The sequence below is a fragment of the Hippoglossus hippoglossus genome, chromosome 1, assembly GCF_009819705.1.
Source record: "Hippoglossus hippoglossus isolate fHipHip1 chromosome 1, fHipHip1.pri, whole genome shotgun sequence".
Lineage (NCBI taxonomy): Eukaryota > Metazoa > Chordata > Actinopteri > Pleuronectiformes > Pleuronectidae > Hippoglossus > Hippoglossus hippoglossus.
Genome location: NC_047151.1, coordinates 12,597,812 through 12,621,158, shown reverse-complemented (window position 1 = coordinate 12,621,158; position 23,347 = coordinate 12,597,812). Strand labels below are relative to the sequence as shown.

General features: G+C 41.4%; 2 protein-coding genes across 2 annotated transcripts; one reads left to right on the top strand and one right to left on the bottom strand.

Moving 5' to 3' along the window:
• The first annotated feature begins 15 nt into the window (after positions 1-15).
• Positions 16-5,509, top strand: ten1 (TEN1 subunit of CST complex). Its single transcript, XM_034569724.1, has 3 exons — positions 16-197; positions 3,172-3,329; positions 4,233-5,509. The coding sequence occupies exons 1-3, from the start codon at positions 109-111 to the stop codon at positions 4,370-4,372; spliced, it is 387 nt and encodes a 128-aa protein (XP_034425615.1). The 5' UTR covers positions 16-108; the 3' UTR covers positions 4,373-5,509.
• Positions 5,510-5,652: 143 nt separating this feature from the next.
• evpla (envoplakin a) lies at positions 5,653-22,093 on the bottom strand. The gene is made up of 22 exons (XM_034569372.1): positions 21,920-22,093; positions 17,012-17,111; positions 16,764-16,918; positions 16,479-16,602; positions 16,243-16,374; positions 16,097-16,138; positions 15,409-15,570; positions 15,168-15,275; positions 14,464-14,559; positions 14,225-14,335; positions 13,583-13,729; positions 13,328-13,479; positions 13,126-13,223; positions 12,792-12,964; positions 11,553-11,728; positions 11,222-11,360; positions 10,901-11,094; positions 10,345-10,495; positions 10,169-10,252; positions 9,809-9,916; positions 9,617-9,709; positions 5,653-9,488 (listed from the first exon to the last, which is right to left on the bottom strand). The coding sequence occupies exons 1-22, from the start codon at positions 21,973-21,975 to the stop codon at positions 6,090-6,092; spliced, it is 6,000 nt and encodes a 1,999-aa protein (XP_034425263.1). The 5' UTR covers positions 21,976-22,093; the 3' UTR covers positions 5,653-6,089.
• Positions 22,094-23,347: the final 1,254 nt, after the last annotated feature.

Here is a 23,347-nt window from a genome sequence, read left to right as displayed (position 1 = left end):
GGCGGAGACTGGCGTAGCACGTGACCTGCATCCCGGAAGCAACACACACTTTTGATTTCGTGTCCAGCCTGCGTTTTGTTTGGTGTTTTTGTGTTTTGGATCAAGACGATGCTTCCAGCTGCTGCAGCTTTTCATTTCCCCTGGGAAATAAGCACCGGGTCGGTCCAGGAAGGAGAATCAGTGAGGACGTTCGGCAGGTGTTTTGTTTTTTTATTTGTTTTGCCTGTGACTGTAACAGATCATTTTTGAATCTGATGAACTTGGTGCAAGTGTAATGACCCTGTGTCATTATTTGTAATTGAGTGAAGTGTAATGTTTTGCTTATCCCCCATTCCTGCCCCAGGGATACACCACCTGAATTAAGAGATCATAGCAATCCAAGTTTGACAGATCTGAGCCCAGTGGGTTTATTTAGGTTTGGTGTCTTCGGGTGTAGAAAAAACTTTGCAAATGATCTTAGTTTCAGTTTTCTCAAGTCAGAAACTGCCTCATTTATCCAGTCCATATTTGAAATTTCGAGAGTATCTGTTGATTTAGACCTGGTCTAGTGTAGTCTAATTAATTAAAAAAAGCAGTGAACTCATTCAGATCATTTGCAAATAGAATAAGACATTCACAGATCTGAGTGTTTTAACCATCTCAAGCATGTAATAGTTGATCCGTTCTCCATGTTAATCTGGTTCAGGCAGGATTGACAGTTGTTTTTGAGTGAGAACTGGTCCTTTGTGATCTGGATGGAGAAAAATATATACGTTTGTTCTTCTTTTCACAGAATTTAAGGTTTCACAGATCTGAAAATGTGTTTGTGGCAATGCTCCTTGCCACGGGGCTCTCCCACACACAGCCAGAGACGGAAGTGTCGTTTCTAAGCATCTTTTATTAAAGACCAAACATAAATTCAAAACGTCAAACTTAAAGCAGACTGGCTTTGCAGCTCAGTCCGGGCGTCTCTCCAGTGTCTCCGTCTCTGAGGTCCTCCTGAGATGGAAAACATTATGAGGTCAAGTAAAATTGTGAAAGAATTCATAAGGTTAGAAAAAAAGGACACTGCAACTATAAGGCTTTTGAAACAAACTTTATTGACAATATATGGAAGGTAAAACTGGATTTGTGACAGTTGACTGTCTAACATGCAACTTTCAAAAGATTGTCATCCTGACAGAGACATTACACAGACAAGAGCTGATAGAGCAGACAAATAGAAACATTTTACATTGTGTGCAAACACAATAAAAACATGTTAACCTTTTTTTTTAGACCTAAATATGGTCATGAGTTTGTGAAACTCCTTCAGGCATTTAAGGAAATTTAGGACATTAAAAGTAAACAAAAGGAACTCAACATATTTGTTAAGTTGTTAAAATCAGCAAATGTGCAATAAGCTCAGAGCTATTTACATCAACAACAACCACCTCCTTCTGCTGACTCTATACTGTATATGCCCTGAGGACTTTTCAATTCTGAGGAGACATGCACTGAAAAGCAGTTGTCACAAACTGCTGCACAAGTCCCCTCACAACGTTTTCTTTACTTGCCTGGAAGCCAAAGGTCTGATTTATTTTCACAAACTCACCAGTTTAAAATGTTTTTTCCAGATTTGGAAAATGTACATTTTGCTCAATTACAACACCCATACTTGACTGTTTATACATGAGTTGCCAATCTGGCCACCTTCTGTTTTATAAATGTATATGGTCTCTAGTTTCCTGTTTCTTTTGTGTTGCCTGTTGGCACCTTGCTGTTTTGATAACTTTTTTTTTGTTAGTGATTGTGATTAATATTGGGACCCCCTTGAAAATGAGATGGTACATCTCAAGGGGTTAACCCTAATAAAATAAACATTGCCTGCTCTAACAGCTCTGCAGCAGCAACAAGGCTCCTTCCCAACTTCTCTCTCTGAATGAGGTTTCAGGCTCTTATCATTAGCTCGCTCACAACAGAACTTGTCTGGGTAATGTCGTGTTCTTTTTTCCTTAGGTAGAGAGGGTAGAGTCGGTCTGGTTCAAAAAAGTATTTATTTAGAAGCAATGAACAGCTACTACATAGCTATGGGCACTCAACGTACAACCCCAAGCCGCCTAATACCGACGGGGAAGTCAAGAGTCGCCCCGAGCGGACGACAGGTGCAATATTTATAATAATAGGTAGAACTTCATTGGGAGGGGGAGTCACGTGGCTAGTGCACAGGCTGGTCCCAGCCTCTAGGCACTGGAATCTGCCAATGATGAGGAGCGTCATTTTTTGGTTTGGTGTTTTAAAACAAGCCTTGAATCGGCTGACAGCTTGTGAGCTTTCAGTATGGCATGCGCATTTTCTAGACAAAACAACGCCTTTCCTATCTGTCCTTCAGACCCTGGTGGCCGCTGCTTGAATTCTTTCTAAGGGTATGTCACAGTTTTTTAAGAAAACAGTGCATTCATGTATGTGTGATGTTTGAAATAAAGCTAATGGAGTTTATGCTGTAATATAGTAAGTTAGGTATGAGAACAAGTTAAAGTACAGTGTATTGTCTGCCACAGATGTACAGTCTTCTCAAACAGGCATTATCAGACAGGTGCAAGACTGAACTGCGATGTGACGCACACACACACAACAATCAACTTCAAGATTAAAACCAGCCAGCAACGGCTACTATCAGTCACTATGTGAAGGCCGCAAATTTACCACATATTCAGCCCAAACTGCCCCTGCCCCCACGCTGTCTAACCTACTGCATTTGTTTAGAGTTCAGTTTCATTGCCATCTTCACAGACACATACTCAAAGAAAAACATAGATTTTAGTCTTAACAGTAACATCGTCTCTGCCAGATTGATGTGTTTTGTAAAACTGCATGTAGGACACACAATTCTTGCATTTTTTCAAAGTATAGCCAGCTCTTGCTAGCTTTTTCAGGAATACCAACCCTAGCTTTAAACTATTTTAGTCTAATTGTTAATCTTTTTGTATTATTATTTTGCATTCAATATTTATTTATTTATGTGTACATTATAATTTTTCCTTTGCTTATAATCTGGAGAAAAGCAGTGAAATCACCCTTGTTTGTGCTTTCACAAATAGTATACATTTCTCCAGCTCCCCCTTGTTTGGCTTATACAGAATACATCTCTAACTTTAAATTATATCACCTGCTGTCCAGTTTACCTTGTAAAAAATGTGTTCAATTTTCCAGACTTGTCTGCTATCAGCCTGAGGAGTCCAGAGCTACGCTGTCAGCTCAGCATGCTTCCAAAGAGCACCATGTGGTCGTCCACACAATGTTTGTGGAGCCCTTTAACCCAATAATTGGAGCCCAGTACATAGTTCTGGGTGAAACAGAAAATTCTGAGGGTAAGAAAAAAGTTTTTGGAAACATTTATGAGGATTTTTAACTGTCTGTCTTGGGTCAACAAACAAGAATTATATTGAATTGTAAGACATTAAATGTTTATTGTGATTATCATCTTGGCCTTTGTGTGTGGAGTTTGCCTGTTCTCCACGTGTCTGTCCCACAGTCCAAAAACATGCAGATTGGGATTAGGTTAATTGGGACTTTAAATTGACCGTAGGTGTGAAATGTGGGTATGAATGACCGTTTGTCTTTGTATGTTGCCCTGGGTAGAATGTACACAGGCCTTGAGCCAAACCGCTTGACGTAGAACAATCCTTTGTTAAATAGACAGATGAAATGCAAACGTTTCTGTAGGCTAAAGGCGTGAATCTACACACTGACCACTTTACCTCAACTGCCTCCACCTTCCACAGGAAGTGACCGCTTAATTTTCCAGAGAGGCTGGCTGAGAACATACAGTAACTGCTAACTGTGTGTGTGTGTTTAGTTTTGCTTTCAGGATAGAGGTTGTGTCCCTGCCGAGTAGAGAGTGGAGATTCATCTTCTGTATCTAACAATTAACTGCGGACAGACTTACATGCACAGACAGGGACACATCCTTTTAGAGATCCCTGTAACTGTAACCCGGACAAAAAAACTGTAGCGACATTCTACCTTCTCCAAAACAAAAAAAGAAAGAAAGCCATTGAGTGTGTATGCACATTGATGGGCTGTTTTCTACCGACCCTTTATCTGCTGCAAAGTGCTTTGATTGGTCGATAAGACTGGAAAAGCGTTGAATAAAAACTGTCCATTAGTATTTTACCATTTACATTTCATTCACGTCACTGGGCTCGTTTAAATACATTCAGGACTTTCTACCTCAAATGGCCTGCTGTCATCAGTTTCTTCTCGTCTTACAGGGGTTGGCCACATGGTCCGTGCCCGTGTGCTGAACTGTGTTGATGGTGTCAACATAGCACTGCTGCAGAAAGCCATCAATGAGCAAAGAAGCTTCTTCAGGGAGAGGGAGTGTGAGCAGGGTAAAGCAGATGCAACCTGATCAGGGTCTTCAGTCTGCAAGTTTCCCAGGGTGCTTGTTGATCGTCAGGGCCACGGCTGTCATAGAAGCTCCGGTGAAATTCAAGACTGATTGTTTATGTGTAAAAGACATGGGTTTACTTTTTGGCAGTTAATATGAAAACCTTGTTTATGTCTGACCATAACAAATGTCTGCTCTTTCTCAGGATGAAAACTGCAAATTAATGGTTTGATAATAGGATTTACTGTTTGGTCAAAGACGAACCAAACAGATATTTTGGATCTGTACTTTAAAAGTATGATGCATTTTACTAATGTCTCTGTCTTTAGATTTAAATAGTAATATATTTTAATATAATACACATTTGTCAGTGCTTCAATTTTTGTTATGGTGTATGGTACCAGTCAAAAACATTGACTGTTAGATATGTCATACTGTATGTGGATCATGTAATAAAGATAAAATCAAAACTTTGTAGATTAATTCAAATTACTTTAATATTAGCAAAACATATAAAATATTTAAAATATCAATACCAAACACTTGGCACTGATCAGAGGGTTTAAAAGGTGTCTGTCAAGGTGAAATATCAGCTACATTTATGCAGCTTGGTGTAGTCTTGCTTGTAATATAAAATTCGAAGAATCTTTTTTCTCCCCTATCGGATTTGTTCTTTTCATTTTCGAGTCTGAAGACATGCTACTAATAAATCGAGAAGTCACTTGTATGTCTGTTTTTCTGTCAGTGTGTATGTCTTTTATCCAAGGATCTAAGCTAAATTCCAGCACAAACAGGATGATTCTGATGGTATTTCAATGTCTTGTTTATTAATTGAGAAGAATGTGGGCTGTAGGTCCGACCAAAGGTGCAATGTGACTGTCATTTTGCATTTTTAGAAATGATGGCAAATTCTTTTGAAGAAACATGTGAAGTCTCATGAAGGAGTGAGAGAAAAAAGGTAAATAAGTAGTTTAGAATGTTCTTTTTACATTTACTTTTTTATCTGCATTGTAATTATCTGGTGACCAAGATGTTACCCAGATTTTTGAAAACAGAATGTTCATGTTAACTAATATTTTAAATTCAGACGTCAATTTGTTGTCAAGCTGTTTATTTGATATCAATGGAGGAAGCCGCCCTCTTCTCCCTTATTTGGTCCTGAAAGGTGCATGAGTGTGGGAAGTTGTGGTTAAAGTCAGTCAGAGTTTATGTTGTGAAATTTGTAAAACAGTTGTCTACTGTACCTGCTTCTGTGTTTTTCTCAAAAGACTACACAGCATCGAAAATGAGGGAGTCAATGCTCTTTGGCCATTATAATTTAAATTTATTGGTAATTGTTTCAAAATGAAGTATCAAACAAGATTGAGCTTTAAAGTGAACAGAGTCAAGGATAGCCCATGAATAATACAGGATCAAACCAATCTTGGTAAATAGGATTGCACCATGTCCCAGTATCCCTTTTACAATAATATCAAAGATAAACTGCAATTATATTCTCTGTTGTTAAATTAAATCAAAAAACATCTGCCAAAGTCAGATATGTTTGGTAAACAAAGGCAACTCAGCAGCAATCATTTAGGCTAGATAGAAAGCTTTGCAGTAGAAGACTTTTCCTGAGTCAAAATGTACATTGTAATTAATGTATTGATTTCATATGGAGTCCCCATATCTAACAGTACATTTTTACCACATCACATCAAAGACACATCAGATAACTCCAAGTATGCTGTAAACATATCTAGAATCTTGCATATCTAGTAGAGCTGTACCCTGATGCGTAACCAGAATCTTTGGAGGAGGCAGGCAGCATTGGTAATCCGGACACTGGGTCCTTCTTACAGCGCTCCAGAGCTTGTTTGTAGTTGATCTTCTCCTTTGTGATTGGATCTACAATATCTTTGATGTAGGTTGTCTCGGCCTGCAGCTCCCTCATTAATGTGCTGTCAATCATTTTGGACCCAATGGCATCAGAGATGCTTACTCTGCGGCCAGTGCTGGGATTGACCAGCCCTCCTGTTAAGTGCTGTGCCTCCATGTAGTGAATGCCGGTGTCCTTCGGCATCCAGCCTTTCTGAACAGCCTCTCCCACGGACAAACACTCTCTGGTAACGGGGTCTTCAACACCAGCGAAAGCCTTTTGGGCATTGAGTAGCCTCTGGAGTTGACTGTCCTCGATGAGGCCTCTGGTGGCTGCCTTGTGAACTGTGCATCTCTCTTTGTTGTTGATGTCAATGATGCCGCCTGTTGCTGCCTGAGCCTCCAGAAGCCTTTGGGCAGTGGTGGGGTCAATCAGTTTACGCAGGGTGGCGCTGCGTATTGTATAGCAGGTGTCAGTGTTTGTATCCATTACTCCAGCAACTGGGTTGATTTCTTTAGCAGTGGAGTGGGTTGGGGGGGCTGAGTTAACTGTTGTGGTGGTCTTTGGAGTGATTGAGTTAAACTGGAGTTCCTTCTTATTGTCACCTGCGACTAGCAAGGCAAACTCTGAGATGGGAATCTTGCCTTTTTTGTACTGTTGTAGATCATACTCTTTCAGCCTGCCTTCTTTCAGGGCATCTCTGATTGAGTACTGCTTGCCACTTTTGCGATCCTGCAGCACAGAGGTCTCCCCATCAGGTCCTAGGGAGGTTATCTCTTCCCAGTCACACTCCAGCTCCTGCAGATGAATGTACTGTTTACGATCAATCAGGCCCTGCAGGTAGGCATCGTAAGGAGACATGTCTTTGCCTGTTTCTGGATCTAAAATCGTGATTTTGGTGGAGACATTGGTCTCTTTGGTCCTTGTCTCTGTCTGGTCCTCTCGCTGGAGTTTTAGCAGAAGATCTCGAATCGTGCTGTCTCGAAGATGGATCTTGTCTTTTTCATCCAGGATCTCCCTTTCAAAACGCTGTACGTCAGAGTCCATCTTAAGGCTCCTCTGCCTGCTCGACTGGGATCTCTCACTCATTAGTCGAGACTGCTGCTTGTAAGACAGGCTCATGTCATGTTTCTTGGTCTCAAGTGTCCTGAGCTCCCGCGTGAGATTGTCCTTCTCCCTGTCTAGGGCATCTCTGCTCAAAACCATGGTATTCTCCTCTCTTGAAGTACTCGACTTGCTGCTCATCAGAAGGTTGATTTTATCACTGGCACGTCTAATTTCATCCTCAAGGTCCTGTCTGTCGAATTTATGCTGAGACACCTGTTCCCTCAAGCGATCCCTTTCACTTTCAACAGCCTGGTCTTTTTCAACACGGACAATCTCTTTATACACTGTCTTTTCAACAGACTTTTCCCTCTGCAGGATCTCAAGCTTGAGAGTGATGTTGCGGATCTCTCTCTGGACACGCAGGATATCACTGGTTTCTTTGTCCATGTTTGCCCGAACATTATTTGTCAACCTCTCCAGTTTTGGGTCTCTCTCAACCTTCAGTACTTCCTCAACTACTATACTCTCCTCAACAGGAGGTGGGGCATTTTCCAATTGTGTAATACGCAGTCGGATCTCTCGAAGTTCAGACTCAGCTCCAATCCTCTTTTGGCGCTCATCACTCTCTCTGAGGAGCCTCTCTTTGTCTTCCACCTTTGTTCTTAGCTGCTGCAGCTCCAGATCTACCTGACGCCGGGTCATTACTTCATCATCCAGGCTCCTGCTTAGCCGCTCATGCTCAACTATCTGCCTTTGGTCCTTCTGTAAGCGCAAAACTTCCTGCACAACCACCTTCTCCTCGGGTTTCTGTCTCTCCAACAGAATGTATTTGTTTTGCAGGTCAAACACCATCTCCTCAGTGTTGCGCCGCACCTGTGCCTCATCCCGCACGTCTCTTCTCAAGCGGTCGGCCTCTTTCTCTATCAGTGGATCAGGTTCATACTTGATGACTTCTCTATTGAGAAGTTTGGTTTCTATCTTGGACTTTTCAGCCTTCCATTCATCCCTGTCATTCCTGAGTTGTCTCACCTGGTCCAGGAGGGTGTTGTAAGTGGTGTGTAAATGGTTCACCTGATCATTTAGCCTCTGAATCTCTTTCTCATTTTCAGGGCTCCTCTCCTCCTTAACCACCTCTTGGATAACTTCCTTGTGCTCCACCTTTGGTGGTTGAGAATGAAGAATATTCAGCTCAGATTTGACCTGAGTGAGATCCCTGTCTATATCAGTGCGCAGCTTGTCGGACTCTTGTATGTCTTTCCTTAGTCGCATTATCTCCACCTCTGTATTGGGGTCTATCCGGTAGAGCTCATTCACTATTTCCTTCATCTCAATTTTTGGTTTCCAGTCTTGAACTTCTCTATAGCGGCTGTGGAGGCCAATCACCTCTCTGGACAAAGAGTCGTTTTCAACCCTCTCTTCCTCCAGGTTTGTTCGTATCTTCTTAGATTCAGTGATGAGGTCGAGATCTTGTTCAATCTTCTTTATTTCCTTAGTGATGATCTTAGGCTGGATATTAGGAATTAGTCTTTCAAGCGCATTAATCTGACTCCTTGTTTGGAAGATGTCATCATTGAGGAGCTTCATCGTTTTGTTTTCATCAGAAATTTCCAACTCAATGGTCCGCACTGCTCTCATCATCTCTGGGTCTTTTTCTACTTTCAACACCTCCTTCTTCACCACCCTCTCTTTGATTGGTGGTTGCTTCTGCTGGAGAATCGTGACCTCTGATTTTATCTGAATATGCTCCCCGTCTCGCACTCGAATTTCATCTCTCATCCTGCCTATTTCATCTCTCAGCTTACTGGCCTCTACGTCTAGCTGTGGATCTTTCTCAAACTCTGTCACCTCTTTTGTCACCAGTTTGGGTTGGGTGTTCTTGAGGGTATCTTCCAGGATGGTGATTTTTTTGTTTAGCACCTCAACCTCAGTATGGGTGGTTCTACATCTCAGGGACTCTTCATGCAGTGTTCTCTGCATATCGGTCAAATCACTTTCCAGTTTTGGGTCGCGGTAATATTGCAGCACCTCTCTTTCCTCAATGCGTTCCACTCCTCTGCGACTCTTCAGCGACAACATCCTGTCTTTATAGGTTCTCAGGTCTGTCTCAGCATGAGTTGTCCTGTCCTTCTCTTCCTGCAGGTCTTTAAACAAACCGTCCAACTCAAAAGCACTCCTCTGCTGGCTTTCAAGATGCACTTGTTGCTGTGCCACCACTTGAATTTTATCCTCATTCTGCAACAGAAGAACGTAAATGAACGATGTTTGGTGATGTAGTTTGGTTTTAACTAGTAGTGGAACCCATGAAAGGTACAAAAACATTAGCACAATTCAGGGAATTCATTCATGCCCCATTCTCTTACTTGTAAAAGTAGATTCTTAGCCAAGCCCATCTGTTTTTGGTACTGGGTGTTTTCAGCTGTTGCTTTAGCATAACGGTTCATCAGACCCTTTTCCTGTAACAAAACAGAGTTTAAGCAAACCATCAGCCACTTTTACCAATCAAACGTCAAGTGTTTAAAATATGACACAAATCTTTAAAGTTCAAATCTTACCTCTTTCTGAACAGAATCAGCCAGTGTGAGCATTTTGGGTTTCTTTGGAATACTGGCACCAGCATCCTCAAGTGTACTGTTGTATTTATCAACATTGGCATCGTACTCCTGTAAAGAAATGTGAAGAATTAGGACCATCTTCATGCCTCATTTATTCAATTTTCCAAGCGCACCATTTGTTGACTATTTTAAAAATAACTGTTTTTTAAAACAACATCCATTACGTAGAGAAGAAATACAATTGTTTGTCTCTGATGGTGACATTAAGGATTCTTTGTTTTCTTTTTCCAGAACTTAAAACCCTCCTCTCTTTTATATAATACATTTACAGCATTTAATTAGGATCCATTTCATTCTTACATTGAGAAGATTCTGCAGGTCCAGAGACAGGTCAGCCACCCTGTCCATGTCATCTCCCTTCCTCTTCAGGTCATCCATTACCCTCTGCAGTGACAATTTATCATTAGTTTATTACTGTGAGCAAATTAGATGAAGTACCATGCACTTCATTCTGTATAGTCAGGAGACGCTCTCACCTCTTGGGAGCTCTGCTTAGCAGCGATCTGGGACAGATCGTCATTGTAGCTTATCTGGTTTGTCGGCTGGTTGTTCAGGAAGGAGTTGAGGGATTTGCATGTGCTCTGGAACTCCTGATTCTTGGTCCCAGTTTCTTGTAAGATGTTTTCTCTGAAAGGATTGATCAAGACGATTATCATCATGATGATTTTAAAATGCTAATGACTAGTGGTTTAGCTCGGGTTTATTCTGGGCCTATTTATATCTGATGAATCATCTATCTAATTTAACCACATCACTTTACAAAACCCAAATCATATCTGCTAACTTTATGTGCTGTTTGTATGTAATTTGAATAATAATCACAAATGCCAGTTTCTGCCAAATTGGGATCTAATATAATTATTTAATTTGCAGCATTACTTGACTTTTAAACAAACATTAAAATCATCTCAAATATGTTTGAGTGCAGGTACAGTCCTTTCAGTGATACACGTGGAAGCAAAACCCACTGTACTCTGACTTTCAACATAAACTGAAGTGACTGGACTCAGTTGTTTGCAGTCGGATTCCCACCTCTCTTTCAGCTGGTTGGCAACGTTTGCGTAGCGGGTCTGCAGCTGCTTGACTTCCCTTCTCTGGCGCTGGATGTCAGGGCAGTACTCCTGGTAGCCCTGCTGCATAGAGCTGCACAGCTGCTCCGTGGTCTCCAGATCCTGACTCAGCTTCTTCACGTCGTCCTGAGCTGCTGCCACAGACTTACGCTGGTACTGAATACAACACAGGAGATGGAGACGTCCAATTTTAAATATATCAACTCTAAACTGAATCTATGAGTAAGAGAATCGCTGCTTATGGGGCAATTTGAAAGAAATGTTAGATTGAAGACTTCCTAACCTGGATGTTGTCAGCATGGGCTGGAATTGCATTTGGCACATCAGGGACTGGTCCGTCTTCACTCAGGTTCTTCTCAAACCCAGAGACAAGACCATCCACCTTATTGATCTGTCTTTCCAGGTTGAGAGATGCATTTGCTCTGAAAAAGAGGGATAAATGTTGAAGTAAGTGCACAGACATTTTTTTGTCTAAGAGCAGTGTTTGGCAGACCTACGCCTATAATGCTTTCTAAATGTAACTTATCACAATATTTGAGGTATTTTCAATGGAGACAAAACCCTCCACCATTCAAATGCATGTATGCAACTTCCCAAACAAAATATCTGTTTACTTCTTGCCGTAGAGGTCAGCGAGTGCAGCGATGCTGTCATGCTTGTTGTTGGCAGCAGTCAGTTTGAGCGGCAGTCCAGAGGAGGTGCCGGCGGGGTCTTTGGACAGCAGAGGCTGCAGGTCGGCCTGTGCCGCCAGCTTCTGCTGCTCCAGAGACTTCAGGGCCATGGCAGCTTGCTGTGAGGAACAAAGGTAGAGTCTTTAGATATGATGTAATACGATATGATACGATGCGATACATGATACTTTATCAATCCCTAAAGGGGGAAACTGAATGCATCCTGCACATACGGAAGGCAATGGGCAAGATAAATCAAGTCTGTCACTAAAAGAGTTCCTCAGTTCACTAACAATATAGTACTTTGGATCAACACTTCTGATCTTCCTCCCTGTTTTTCCCTCTGTGATCACCTCTAGCGAGTCAGGGGTCAAATCAATAATGGATCCTGCCTTCTTTATCAGTTCATTGAACTTGTTTCTGTGCTCTGAGTTCAAACTCCACCCCCAACAGACAGCAGCAGAAATTAAAACACTTTGATGACACACACGCAGGAGTGACCTGGTTACGTCAAAGGGCCAGAACTTCCCGAAGAAAAACAGCCTGGACCGGGCGTTTTTTAAGATGGCACAAGGGTTCACTTTCCAGATACCAGATATTATTAATAGTGGGCTTTATCAAATCATCTGGAGAAATCTAAATGTTTTACTCAGAAGTTTTTCCACAATGTCATCAACTCCAATCAGTAATTTCACAAACAGCGATGTGCTCATGCAAATATCCTGAGGGAGGGACCAGATATTCAGCATTGTATGATTGCATACAAGTAAAAACAAACATTGACATTGGCTCAACATAACCCTATTAATAATATATAAATGATACACAGTCATATTATCTATAGTAGCAGTACTGTTTGTCAGGTTAGTGTGTGTTTTGAATGTTTGTGTTGTGTCTTGAATTTCAAATTGCAAAGTGTCATAACTTTGTCTGGTCAGATGAAGCAGTTTAAAATTCCTACTACTCGTTCAGCATAACCACTACAACCAGTGAATTATGATAAACTTGAAAATCAGGCCGTTTGGTGGATGCTGTTCAAACATAAATTAATTTTGTAACCCTACACACATTTAGGAACTGCCAGAGATAACGTCTGCAGAAAACATGCTGGCAAGAACAATCTCAACTCTAATAATTCAATAGGTCTGGTTAAAGTGTCAGGGCTGAGTTTATTCCTCTCACCTCCTGCTCCCTCAGCCTTTTGGCCAGATCTCCAGCTGGGTCGCTGCGGCTCAGCGGGGCTCGCAGGCGGCTCAGCATGCTCTCCTCAGCGCTGATCAGGTCATTGTCCAGCCTGTCCAGCTGTTGGGCCAGAGCTGCCGCTTTGGGGTCCATTAGAGCTGAAGACACTGGGGCTGAATGAAGGAATGGGGAAGTTGAATCATTGACTGGTCTTATTTTGGCTATAAAACGAAACCTGTGCAACTGATGGTGAATGATTTTTATGGTTTGAAAAACAAAAATCAAGGATTCAATACGACTAAAATATTTGAAGGTGTAATGTATAGAAAGTGACCTGATTGTAGGGACCTGGAGACATCTGATTTGTGATTCTTCAGCGACGCCGCCAGAGCAGCTCTTCTCTTCTTGATGTCTCCCAGTTCACCACCCAAACTGATGACAGAGAGAGACAGCGGTAGAAACGGGAACTTATTAATAATAATAACATTATTTGTTGTGTCATTATTTGGCAAAAAATACAGTGGTGCGTTATTTACAGGTCCACTTTGTTGATGGCATCTGGGTCAGGAGGTGGGATCTGGAAGCAGACTCCTGGGAAAGTTTTAGTCGCCCCATCAGTAGACATGACGTTCCAGTTATGGTCTGAGTTTGATTTCAGGGTGAGCTTCTCTCCTCTGGCCAGAGAATCCTGGATAATGATAATAAAAACAAATAAAGCACATGTCAGACAGTTTAGACGAGAAACTGCAGCATGTTTTTTCTTTGTGTCTGACAAAGCTACAAAGCTCCACCTTGTCTGTCTCCCAGTCACACAGAGACTCCACTGTGATGGGTCTGCTGGAGGTGATGCGTCGTAGCTTCAGAGGAGCGATGGTGGTGCTGCGTCTCCTCAGGTCGGCCAGCAGCTGCTCAGAGTTCTGCACAGCCTTCTCCTCGCCCTGTTCAGAAACAGACACAGACAGAAAAACATACCTCAGGCACACGCATCTCATGGTCGTCAAAATCATCATCTCATATGTCTTCCTTAATCAAATTTTTCTCCACAAGAGGTCAGACATTCAGTTTCCAAAATCAATATACTACATAAGGAATATATTTCAGTTTCCCCTGCTTTTTCCCCTGCTTTTCAAAATAAAATACCTCATGTAAGTTGTGAAGTTAATTTTAACCTTTAAATTTGGGCGCAGCAGAAAGAAATTACAAATAATGACACAATATGTGAAAAAAAGCCTTACGAACAAATATAGAAACAAAAATAATAAAAACAATAATGTTATAGTACCTTCAAATCCTCCATTGTATTTTTCAAAACTTCAATCTGTATTCCATTACTTGTACTCCCCCCCCCCCAGCCTTTCTTTTTTTTCTCCTCCCTCCATTTGTTCAATTTATAAACCAATTCGGTTGTCAGGACTTTAGTGGTTCTCCTGTACCTCGAGCTGCAGCAGCGTCTCCGAGTTGCCCTTCTTGCTGATGGTCTTTGGGTCCAGGTTGTTGTTGAGTTTGGTCAGTGTCTCTGACAGTTGCTCCGTGTCCAGTTGGTACTGGAAAATAGCACAAAAATATTTTTCTAAAGCTTTTGTGTCAAAACCAAAAAGACAAAATCTGCTTGTGGTCTCGACACATACTTGGAATTGGTTCAAATTGGTTATTTACTGAGTTTTATATTTACCTTTTTGAAATCCTCCACGTTGTCCAGATGTGTCTCTTGACAAATACAGAGATTGAGGAATTTCTGCCACTCGTTTCGCACATTATCTCTCTGAGCCTGGAAATGATGATGTTTACAGTTAAAATCAACCTGGATTTAAGTAACATTCAAAAAACGACCCTAAAATATAAAAGGTTAATGAAAAGTCTTGGTTAAATGCACTGTAAAAAACAAAACTTGAAATTGCTTGGCTTACTGTTATTTTTAAATAAAGTGAAGAAAGAATATATAAAAGAAAATATAATGGCTTTGTAAACTTACCAAAGTTTTTGCTTTAACTATTTTTATTAAGTTACCCTCAATACTAAATTGCGGTCAGGCAAGTTAAAAACACGGTGTACAGGGCAATTCTGCAGTTTTTTTTTAATAAAGACTGGGGTCTACTGATCATTTCTGCAGGAGTTTGTGTCCACATGCTAAACCACCTCTCAAGTGGTCTCTTAAATGTGAGTGTTTCAGTTTATATAGTCTAGAAGATGTGGTTCTGTAGTGTTTGCACATTTGAGCGGCAGTGGCTCAGGAAGTCTAGCGGGATGTACACTAGTCAGAAGGTCAGTAGTTGGATCCCTGGCTGCCAAAGTGTCCTCAGGCAAGACTCTGAACCCTATATTGCCCCTGGTGGCTGTGCAGGCAGTGTGTGTGTAAACAATGTGAATGACATGTACCTGTATGGTGGCACTGGCAGGGTGCTTCAGTTCCACCAGTCTGTCGCCTTCATCCTGGACTTTGTTCACCTCGCCCTCGTGGGACAGCAGATTGTTGTTCTTGAAGTTCTGATTGAGATCAAATCAAAGTGCCGTTATTTTTTACAGCGCATTTCCTCATCCCAGTATAGAACAGCTTTATTACATATATTATGTATTGGATCATTAAGACAGGCAAAACCATTTCATTATTTAGACTGACCTCGTACTGCCGGCGGACATCAGGTGGGTCCACCATGCGGTCGCTCCAGTCCTGCTTCTTGATCTTATCCTGCTCTTCTGCCAGGAAACCCAGCTCCTTGTTGCAGCCCTGCATGTATTCGTACAGGCTGTTCAGGTAGTGGTGACGCCACTTGGAGTTGTCCTGGGAAAGAAAAAAAAATACATTGGGTGAAACCTGAAGATTTTTAAAGTCAAAATGAAACTTTGAATGAGGGAGCATTTAGCTTCTTGTAATTCACTAATGTTATATAAGGTCTAACAAATCAAATGACACATAGGGAGAAGATAGAGAATAGCTTAAAAGTGTAATATTTTGTATTATTTGGATAAAGATAATATATTTTCATTTAAAAGTAAAATATATAGTTGTTAAACATGGTCAGAGTAAATATTCATCTTTTTGTGATTGTAAAGAAAAAGCAACATTTCTCAAATATCGTCTGATAGATGTTCATATAAAAGGAAAAAATGTCTTATTCATGGGACTGAATCATTTAAATAATGATTTATATGTTTATATAACGTTTTCTCTTTTATTCTTCTTTTTTTGTAAGTATTTTAATCTATGTTGTGTTGAATTTTAATCATCTGGACCCTGAGTGTTAAGATTAAATGTCATTCATTCATTAATAAATATATTATAACATTTTATAAAATGTTGAACTCACCAGCATGTTGTTGTATTGTTTCTTCAAAATCAAATAGTTCTCCTACAATACGAGAGAAGAGCATGTGTTACAGGCTGCTGCAAACAGTTTTTCAAAGTGAGTAAAGAAGGCTTTATTGAAGGTTTCATGGAAACGCCTCAGCTCACCTTGTTGCCAGCGGAGCTGACGTTGAGCTGCGAGCTGTACGCCTCGATCTCTTTGTGCAGGATGTTGTGAGAGGCAATCTGCTTCTCCAGGTCGGCCATTGTGGGGCCGTAGTCCTCCACTTTCAGCTGTTTCTGTGAGCACAGACAATCAACACATGAACTTTGCTGATGGTATGAAAGGGGCCGGTCTGACAGGAGGAGGCCTTCTGTGTTAATAACAGGAGAGTTAGACATACTTCTTTCTGGCTGAAAACAGGCCCCCAGTCAATTCTGGGCATCAGCGACACATCATCAATCTGTTCATAGATGTCTCGGTAGAAGGCGCAGTCCTTCAGCCAGCGGTCATGGAGGTGGATGACACTGGAGTCGCCAGAGAAACAAAGATCACTGGTTAATATTCATGGTTACCCACAGTGTTCAATCATAGTGGGACTAATAAAGTATTCTTTTATTTGATCCTCAGTCTCTATAGGCTCCACACGTCCTGCGTGGTGCAGCTCTGTGCTGTGGAGAATACTCACTCGCTCTCTATCTCTCTGGTCTGCGGGTGTTTGAGCTTCTTGGCCTTGTCGACGTCCAGGAACAGGTCCTTCAGCAGACCCTCGGCCTCGCCCAGTTTGTCTGAGATCTCAGTCTGATGCTGAAAGGGCAGCTCTTTCTTCTCATTTTCTGCGTCCTGGTGGAGGAAGACGAAGGACACAGGAATTTTTTAAAAAGGGCAGCCAGTAAAAATGATGGTATCATTAGCTGGTGTCTGTGTCATCCTCACCACCGCCAGCATCTCCTCTGACCGGAGGATGTCTTTCTCCACCTGGTCGGCATTCTTTTGCATCTGGGCGACCAACAAGGCCAGGTTACCAGCCTGGGTCCTGCAAGGGTGAGGAGAAGGGGAGGGGTCTCCGATTAAACCACTGAAAGCACTGATCAGACGGAGCATCATAGAACTGATTCTCTGTTCCTCTCTCATGTTCCACTTACAGTCCAATATCATGTGGAGGTGGCTGGAATTTCCTATCTGCATTTTTGTTTGACATGTTCGTTCAATCAAATATACTAATGATTTAAATACCTGATGATGATTTAAATTCTGCCTCCTAAACTTAAATGAACTTCAGGACAACGCACAAACTTTGATTTACAGAAAAAACTAATCTTAAAAAACACAAAGACAGGAAGAATATCCTCAGCTTTTTGGTGTTTTTTGTGGAAAGAAGACCAAACCAAACAAATGGAGTGGAGGGAAATGTTAAATACACTGCTCTAAACCACAAAATAGATATTTTCATAAACAGAAGCAAAGAAGAACGTATGTGTTCTTCTTTGCCCAGAGCCCAGACATGTTGTCAGACGAGTTTGATCATCACATTTAAGATCATTTCCGCAAAGAAAGAATTTATTTAACTCGTTTATCATCTGATTTTTGTCTGTTTACCAAGATGAACTACTTGACTAAACCTGCATTGTCTCGAGGGCCGCTGGCGTGGTGCAGGGTCAGTATGAGGATATGCTGTTTCCCTGTCGGGCCACACCCAGAGCGTTCCATAAATACTAAGAGTTCCACTGATTCCACTGCGACTGTCACTTCCTCTGTCTCTGGGTTAGTGAGTTTGGATAAATGATGAATTAGGGATCAATTGTAATTGTTGTAATTTATTTCCAAACTCATGAGAAGGTGTGTGTTTAAAGAAGGGAGGTGAATGAGGGAACTTTGCAGACTATTGACTAAGGTCATGTTTGTGGTATAATTCACAGGGTTTTATTTTTCTTATTCTTCTCACTTACAGTGAATAAGGTTTGATTATGACGTGTAACCCCTCTCTGTTTTTTTTGCAATCCTATAAAGTGTCTTTGAGCATTTTTAAAAGTGCTATACAAAAGATATGCATTATTATTATTATTCATTATCATTATGATTTTCTTCAACATCTGCATAACAGCGTCCTTTTTAAGAGGAAACTCACAGGTTGAATTTATTACTGAATTTATATGGTTTGTGTTTTAAGGACTAAGGAATAGATTACTGGTGTCTCTGTTGTACATATATATTTTTGAAATATAGGTTTCTACATAATTTTCACACATTAAATCACATGCAAGTTGCGAATTACTCAGTATGTATATCTTGATAAGCACCCTGATGAAATGCAGCATTTACCCCTAAAATCTGTTTCACACCAGTTGGTGAGAGGAGAGGAGGAGAATCCCCACAACAAGTGTTTTAGCCGGTGCATCATAAATCACTGAGTATATGACATGTTGAATTCCTCTCTTTTCTCTGAGAGATTTAACAACAGGGCTGATTGTTCAACCTCAACAGACTTCATTCATACATTTAAACCTCTGAAAGAGAAGAAGAAATGTCTGATGTGTGACACCGAACCAAAGAATGTTGGCAAACCATCCAGCACCTCGCTCGCTGACTGACCGAAGTCACCTCAGAGTACAAACGTGTCTCGCTGGGGAGAAAACAAGCATATGTCGTATAATGTAGAGTTACAAGGAGCTGACAGCACATTTCACATAGCTCTTTAATGATGGAGTGACGGTGGAGGAATGTGGAAACGTGTGTCACCTCCTCCTGCACTGACTCACTGAGGCGTGAGCTGATCTGGTTCTGCAAGCACTCTGACAATGGCCTCCCTATTCCTGCTCACTCAGCAGGAGAGACAGGTACACACACACGCACCCACACAAAATTCTAGTTTCCTATCTCAGCCAAAGAAACTCGATGGCCACTTATGAAGAGAAACAGTTATATATTTGCTCTGATACTGTGTTTATTAGTGAGTGAGTGACATGTTGGAGGTGAAGAGTCATCACTCACTGTCACTGGCAGAAAGGGTCCGTCATAAGGGTCTGCAGAGCGTGACTAAAAAACAATATGATGATGTGATCTTCATGCTTTTACCTCCTGACCTTTGGTGACTTTTTTTTACTGTGTGTGCTCAATAGTTCAAATAATATCATAATATGTTCATATAGTTTAGTTTTTAGTAATTTTTTATCTGAATAATGTCAGATATAGAATATCCGTGTGTGTGTGTGTGGGAAAGCTGGTGAACTGCTCAACCACCATCGATGACCAGGATCCCAGGACTGTTTCTTTCTACCCCTGACAAAGTGTGATTTGTTGATAAGTTAGAAGTGTACATCCCAATGTTATCAATAAAACAAACTAAATAATCAAACAGAAAAAAAGGGTTTCTTATTTCTTACTCTTTTCACGTGCTCTTTTGCTCGAGGCTGCAATTGTGACTAGTGGTTGACTAACTATTATCTTTCTGTTTGCTGAAGACATGAATGAAAGACTTCTCTCAGTCTCATCCTGTCAAACGAGCGTCGTCTTTCTTTCCTGCGAGCTCGAAAAAGTTGAATGACAGGTCACACCCTCACCGGGATTGTGTGTGTGTGTGTGTGTGTGTGTGCATCAGACAGGGGCTTTTTTTTCAATAGTGTGTGTTTCCCCTGATTAAAGCACTACTGTCTAGTGTTGGGGGGGTTCACTCTGTGTGCGTGTGTGTTTAACTCTTAGAGATCGACTGCTGCTGCTAGTGTTAATCTGATAACTGTGATCCTTTGTGTCAACAGTGCAACATCTCTGTCGTCTTTTGTGTTCAGTGAGCTGAACGCAAACTTTCAAAGGCGCTCTGATCAAAATATCTCTACCGATATACTGTGTTGTATAAGTGTTTTTGTTGAATTTATGTCTGACCATGGCAGGAGAGCCAAACAGCTGTGGCTGATCCAACGAGAAAGCAGGACAACTGGCTAACCCACATATTTAAGAAGGGCTTGTCATCTTTTTTTGTTGTTGTTGTTAGTTAGTTGGAAGATGGGAGAACGAGCACCGCGAAACACTCCCTGATACAGTATCACCAGTTGGTGTTATGACAGTTGTGTTTAATTGTGGGGTTAGATGAGGTTTGGAAAAACTCTCATCTCATGTCAGTGAGTGTGATTACATGTGCGTTCGTATCCTGGTGTTTTTCAGTCTTTTCCTGGTTTTGATCATACTCTCAATATGATGTTTACATGGAAACATGAGAAATGTGATTATTCATATGATCAAAATAGTTTCCAGGCTCGTGACCGTGTGACTGCAGGTGTGTCTCCAGTTCTCACCACCTCAGCCACTGTGACGAACAAGAGGAAGGAACTTGACCTTGAATCTGGAGCGTACTTTAATCTTCCTCTCTCAGTCATGGAGTCAGTGTCATTATTAAATTACTGTGCGACCCGCAACATGATTCTACATGGGCAGAACCAGATGAGATCCTCACTCACACACACGCACCACACACACACCACTATGTTGACTCCCTGGTGTCATTCACCCGGAAAGCGACACTGGGTGCGTCTTTAACGTCAAACCAGCAGAACAAAGTATGAATTTGTTTCATGTCACAACCTCAAATTAAAGTTGAAAGAATAAAGTAGATATATTGATTAGTCAAATGATGAAAACTTAGTTGATAATGATTTCGATTACTAATTAATAGCTATTCTTGAAGCCAAATGTTAAACATTTACTCCATTCACTCCAGGATCCAGTTTCAGGAATGTGCTGCTTTTCTCTGTATTATATTATATATATAACAAGTCAAGAAACTTAAAATCATCTCTTAGGACTCTGGGAAAACTTTTACTGAAAAGAAAGAATTGATTATTTAAAAAAGCAATTCATTGAGATCAATGACATTCATCACCAATCGCTGCCCGGTTCTACACTTTTGATGTGACAAGTGATGGAAATTTCTGAACAGCCACGTGAGCTGCAGCACCATGTCTTGTGTCACACCATAAAAAGTACAGTTCTAGACCAACGCCCACGTGAGAGAAAGAAACCAGCTGAGCAGTACGGACGGCCCAGCCCTCATCACACCTCGGCAGACAACACGACCAGGGCAGGTGAAACTGGCTGCCTGTGAAGCCACACCAGTGTCCACAAAGGACAGAGAAGAAGAAACTATTATTCAGTTTCAGCTCAGTTGAAAGCCACATCAGTATGTCCAAGAAATCACATGAACACAAGAGTGTCGTCAGCGCACTGCTGTACCTTCAGTACGATCAGAGTAATCTGGCTCTGGAGATTTCTTTACACATTCAGGTAGTTGACGGTGCTTTAAACTGCATTTCATTTTAAAAACGTTGCACATCACGTTACGCTTTTTTCCTTTTTGATCTCAAAGTCGGTTGTAGGCAGAGTGTCTGGATGAAGACCAAATGCCTGGCTACGTTAATCTTCTGATATTTAAATCAACACACACAAACACACGGTTCTGAGAGGATGCTATTTTTTGCCTCATTAAAATCTGATCAGCAACAAACCTGTTCTGGTTGACTTCTAAAGTCACTTTAACTCATAAACACAGTTTCACTAGTTCCCCCTGTTGTCCTGAAGCATACTGTCCCACCTCATGTTTTCAAAGTAAACCTGACCTCGGACTCTGTTCGCGGGCTGGCAAACAACTCAAAAAGCTTTCCCCTTCCCTGAGATTTAACCCTAACCTAAAATCAGTGGAGAATTTCCAATCTGCACACTTGCACTTCAGACTTTATTTCTCAGCCCTGCCATAATATAAGAGGAGGGCGACCACAGCACGCAGAGAGAAAGAGGACAAAGGCATGCACAGGAAACATGACACAGTTGTCAGGCTGGGGAAAAAACACTCACTTGTTGATCTTGCCCGAGAGCTTCAGGGTACTGTCCTTACTCTCCTTTTTCTTCAACATCCTGGCGGTCGTGGGGGGGTCAAGCCGAGATCCCACAGAAATCTCTCTTTCTATCTCTTACTCCTTCTGTGTCTTCCTCACTCTGCAGCTGCCACTCTGTCTCTCCTCTCCCTCTGGTTCCTTTCAAACACACTCAGTGGTACACACAGTCACGTCAGCACAGTGTTAAGCGCTGGCTGCTCCTCCCAGACAGGTGAACAGGTGTGTCACCGCCCAGACATCCACCTTGCAAGGGGGGAAGACCGGACCGACTTGTTTGCCGCACTATTCCTTTCTCCCACCTTTTGCCCTGCCCTTCCTTTTCATCGGGGCCCTGAAACACTAAGATCTCAGAGCAGCAGAGGCCCGTCCATAGATGCATCCTTCATTCCTACAGAGTGAAACAAGGAGTGACTTCACATCTGGATAATGTGTGCAGTGAACATGTAGCGGAATTTTGTTTCCTGCAGCAGTACAAGGATGAAGTAGTAGTAATAACACACACACACACACACACACACACACACACACACACACACACACACACACACACACACACACACACACACATTCTTGCCTTCCTTACTACAGAGAACTTTACATTGACTTACTTTGATTTCCTGGAGACTAACTCTAACCTTAACCATAGTTACCAATTGCCTAACCCTAACCTAGCCTTAACCTACACCTAGACCTGAACTGAACCTAAACCTATCCTAAACCTAAACCTAAACCTAACCCTACAACTAACCTAACCCTAAAACTAACCTTAACCAAACCTAACCTAACCAGCTGCATAAATAATAGATAATAATTCATTTGATTTCCCAATGCCTTTCTAGACACCCTACAATACATAATGACACGTGTAAATTTAAAGTTTTACCCTGCCAATCATGACCCCACTTTTGTGAGATCAAAGGGACATTGACCTTTGACCACAAAATTCCAACTGGTTCATCTCTGAGTCCAAATGAACATCGCCACCAAATTTCCTCCTGGCGCTCCTGAGATGTTAAATTCATGAGGTCATATTGACCTTAACCTATGACCTCTAAAATGTAATGAGTTCACCCTGAACGATTGGGGTAAATTGGAAGAGATTCCCTCCAATTGCATTCTAAAAAAGGGAAGACAAACTGAAAATGTGAAGCCTCCGGCCACAGCTGGCAGAGGCAAAACTCCTTGCAAAATATACCATGTAATTATTTTTCAAAAATTGCTTTATTCTTGTTAAGTTTCCCAACATCTTGTTCAAAATCTCATTTAAGTATCATTTTAAAATGTGCCGTATTTGATGAAATATTAAACAGTGACTGGATTCAAAACCATCCTCTTCCCTTCTTCTCTTTATTATTCATGACTCTAAAATCTAAGGCTGATTGTATGAATA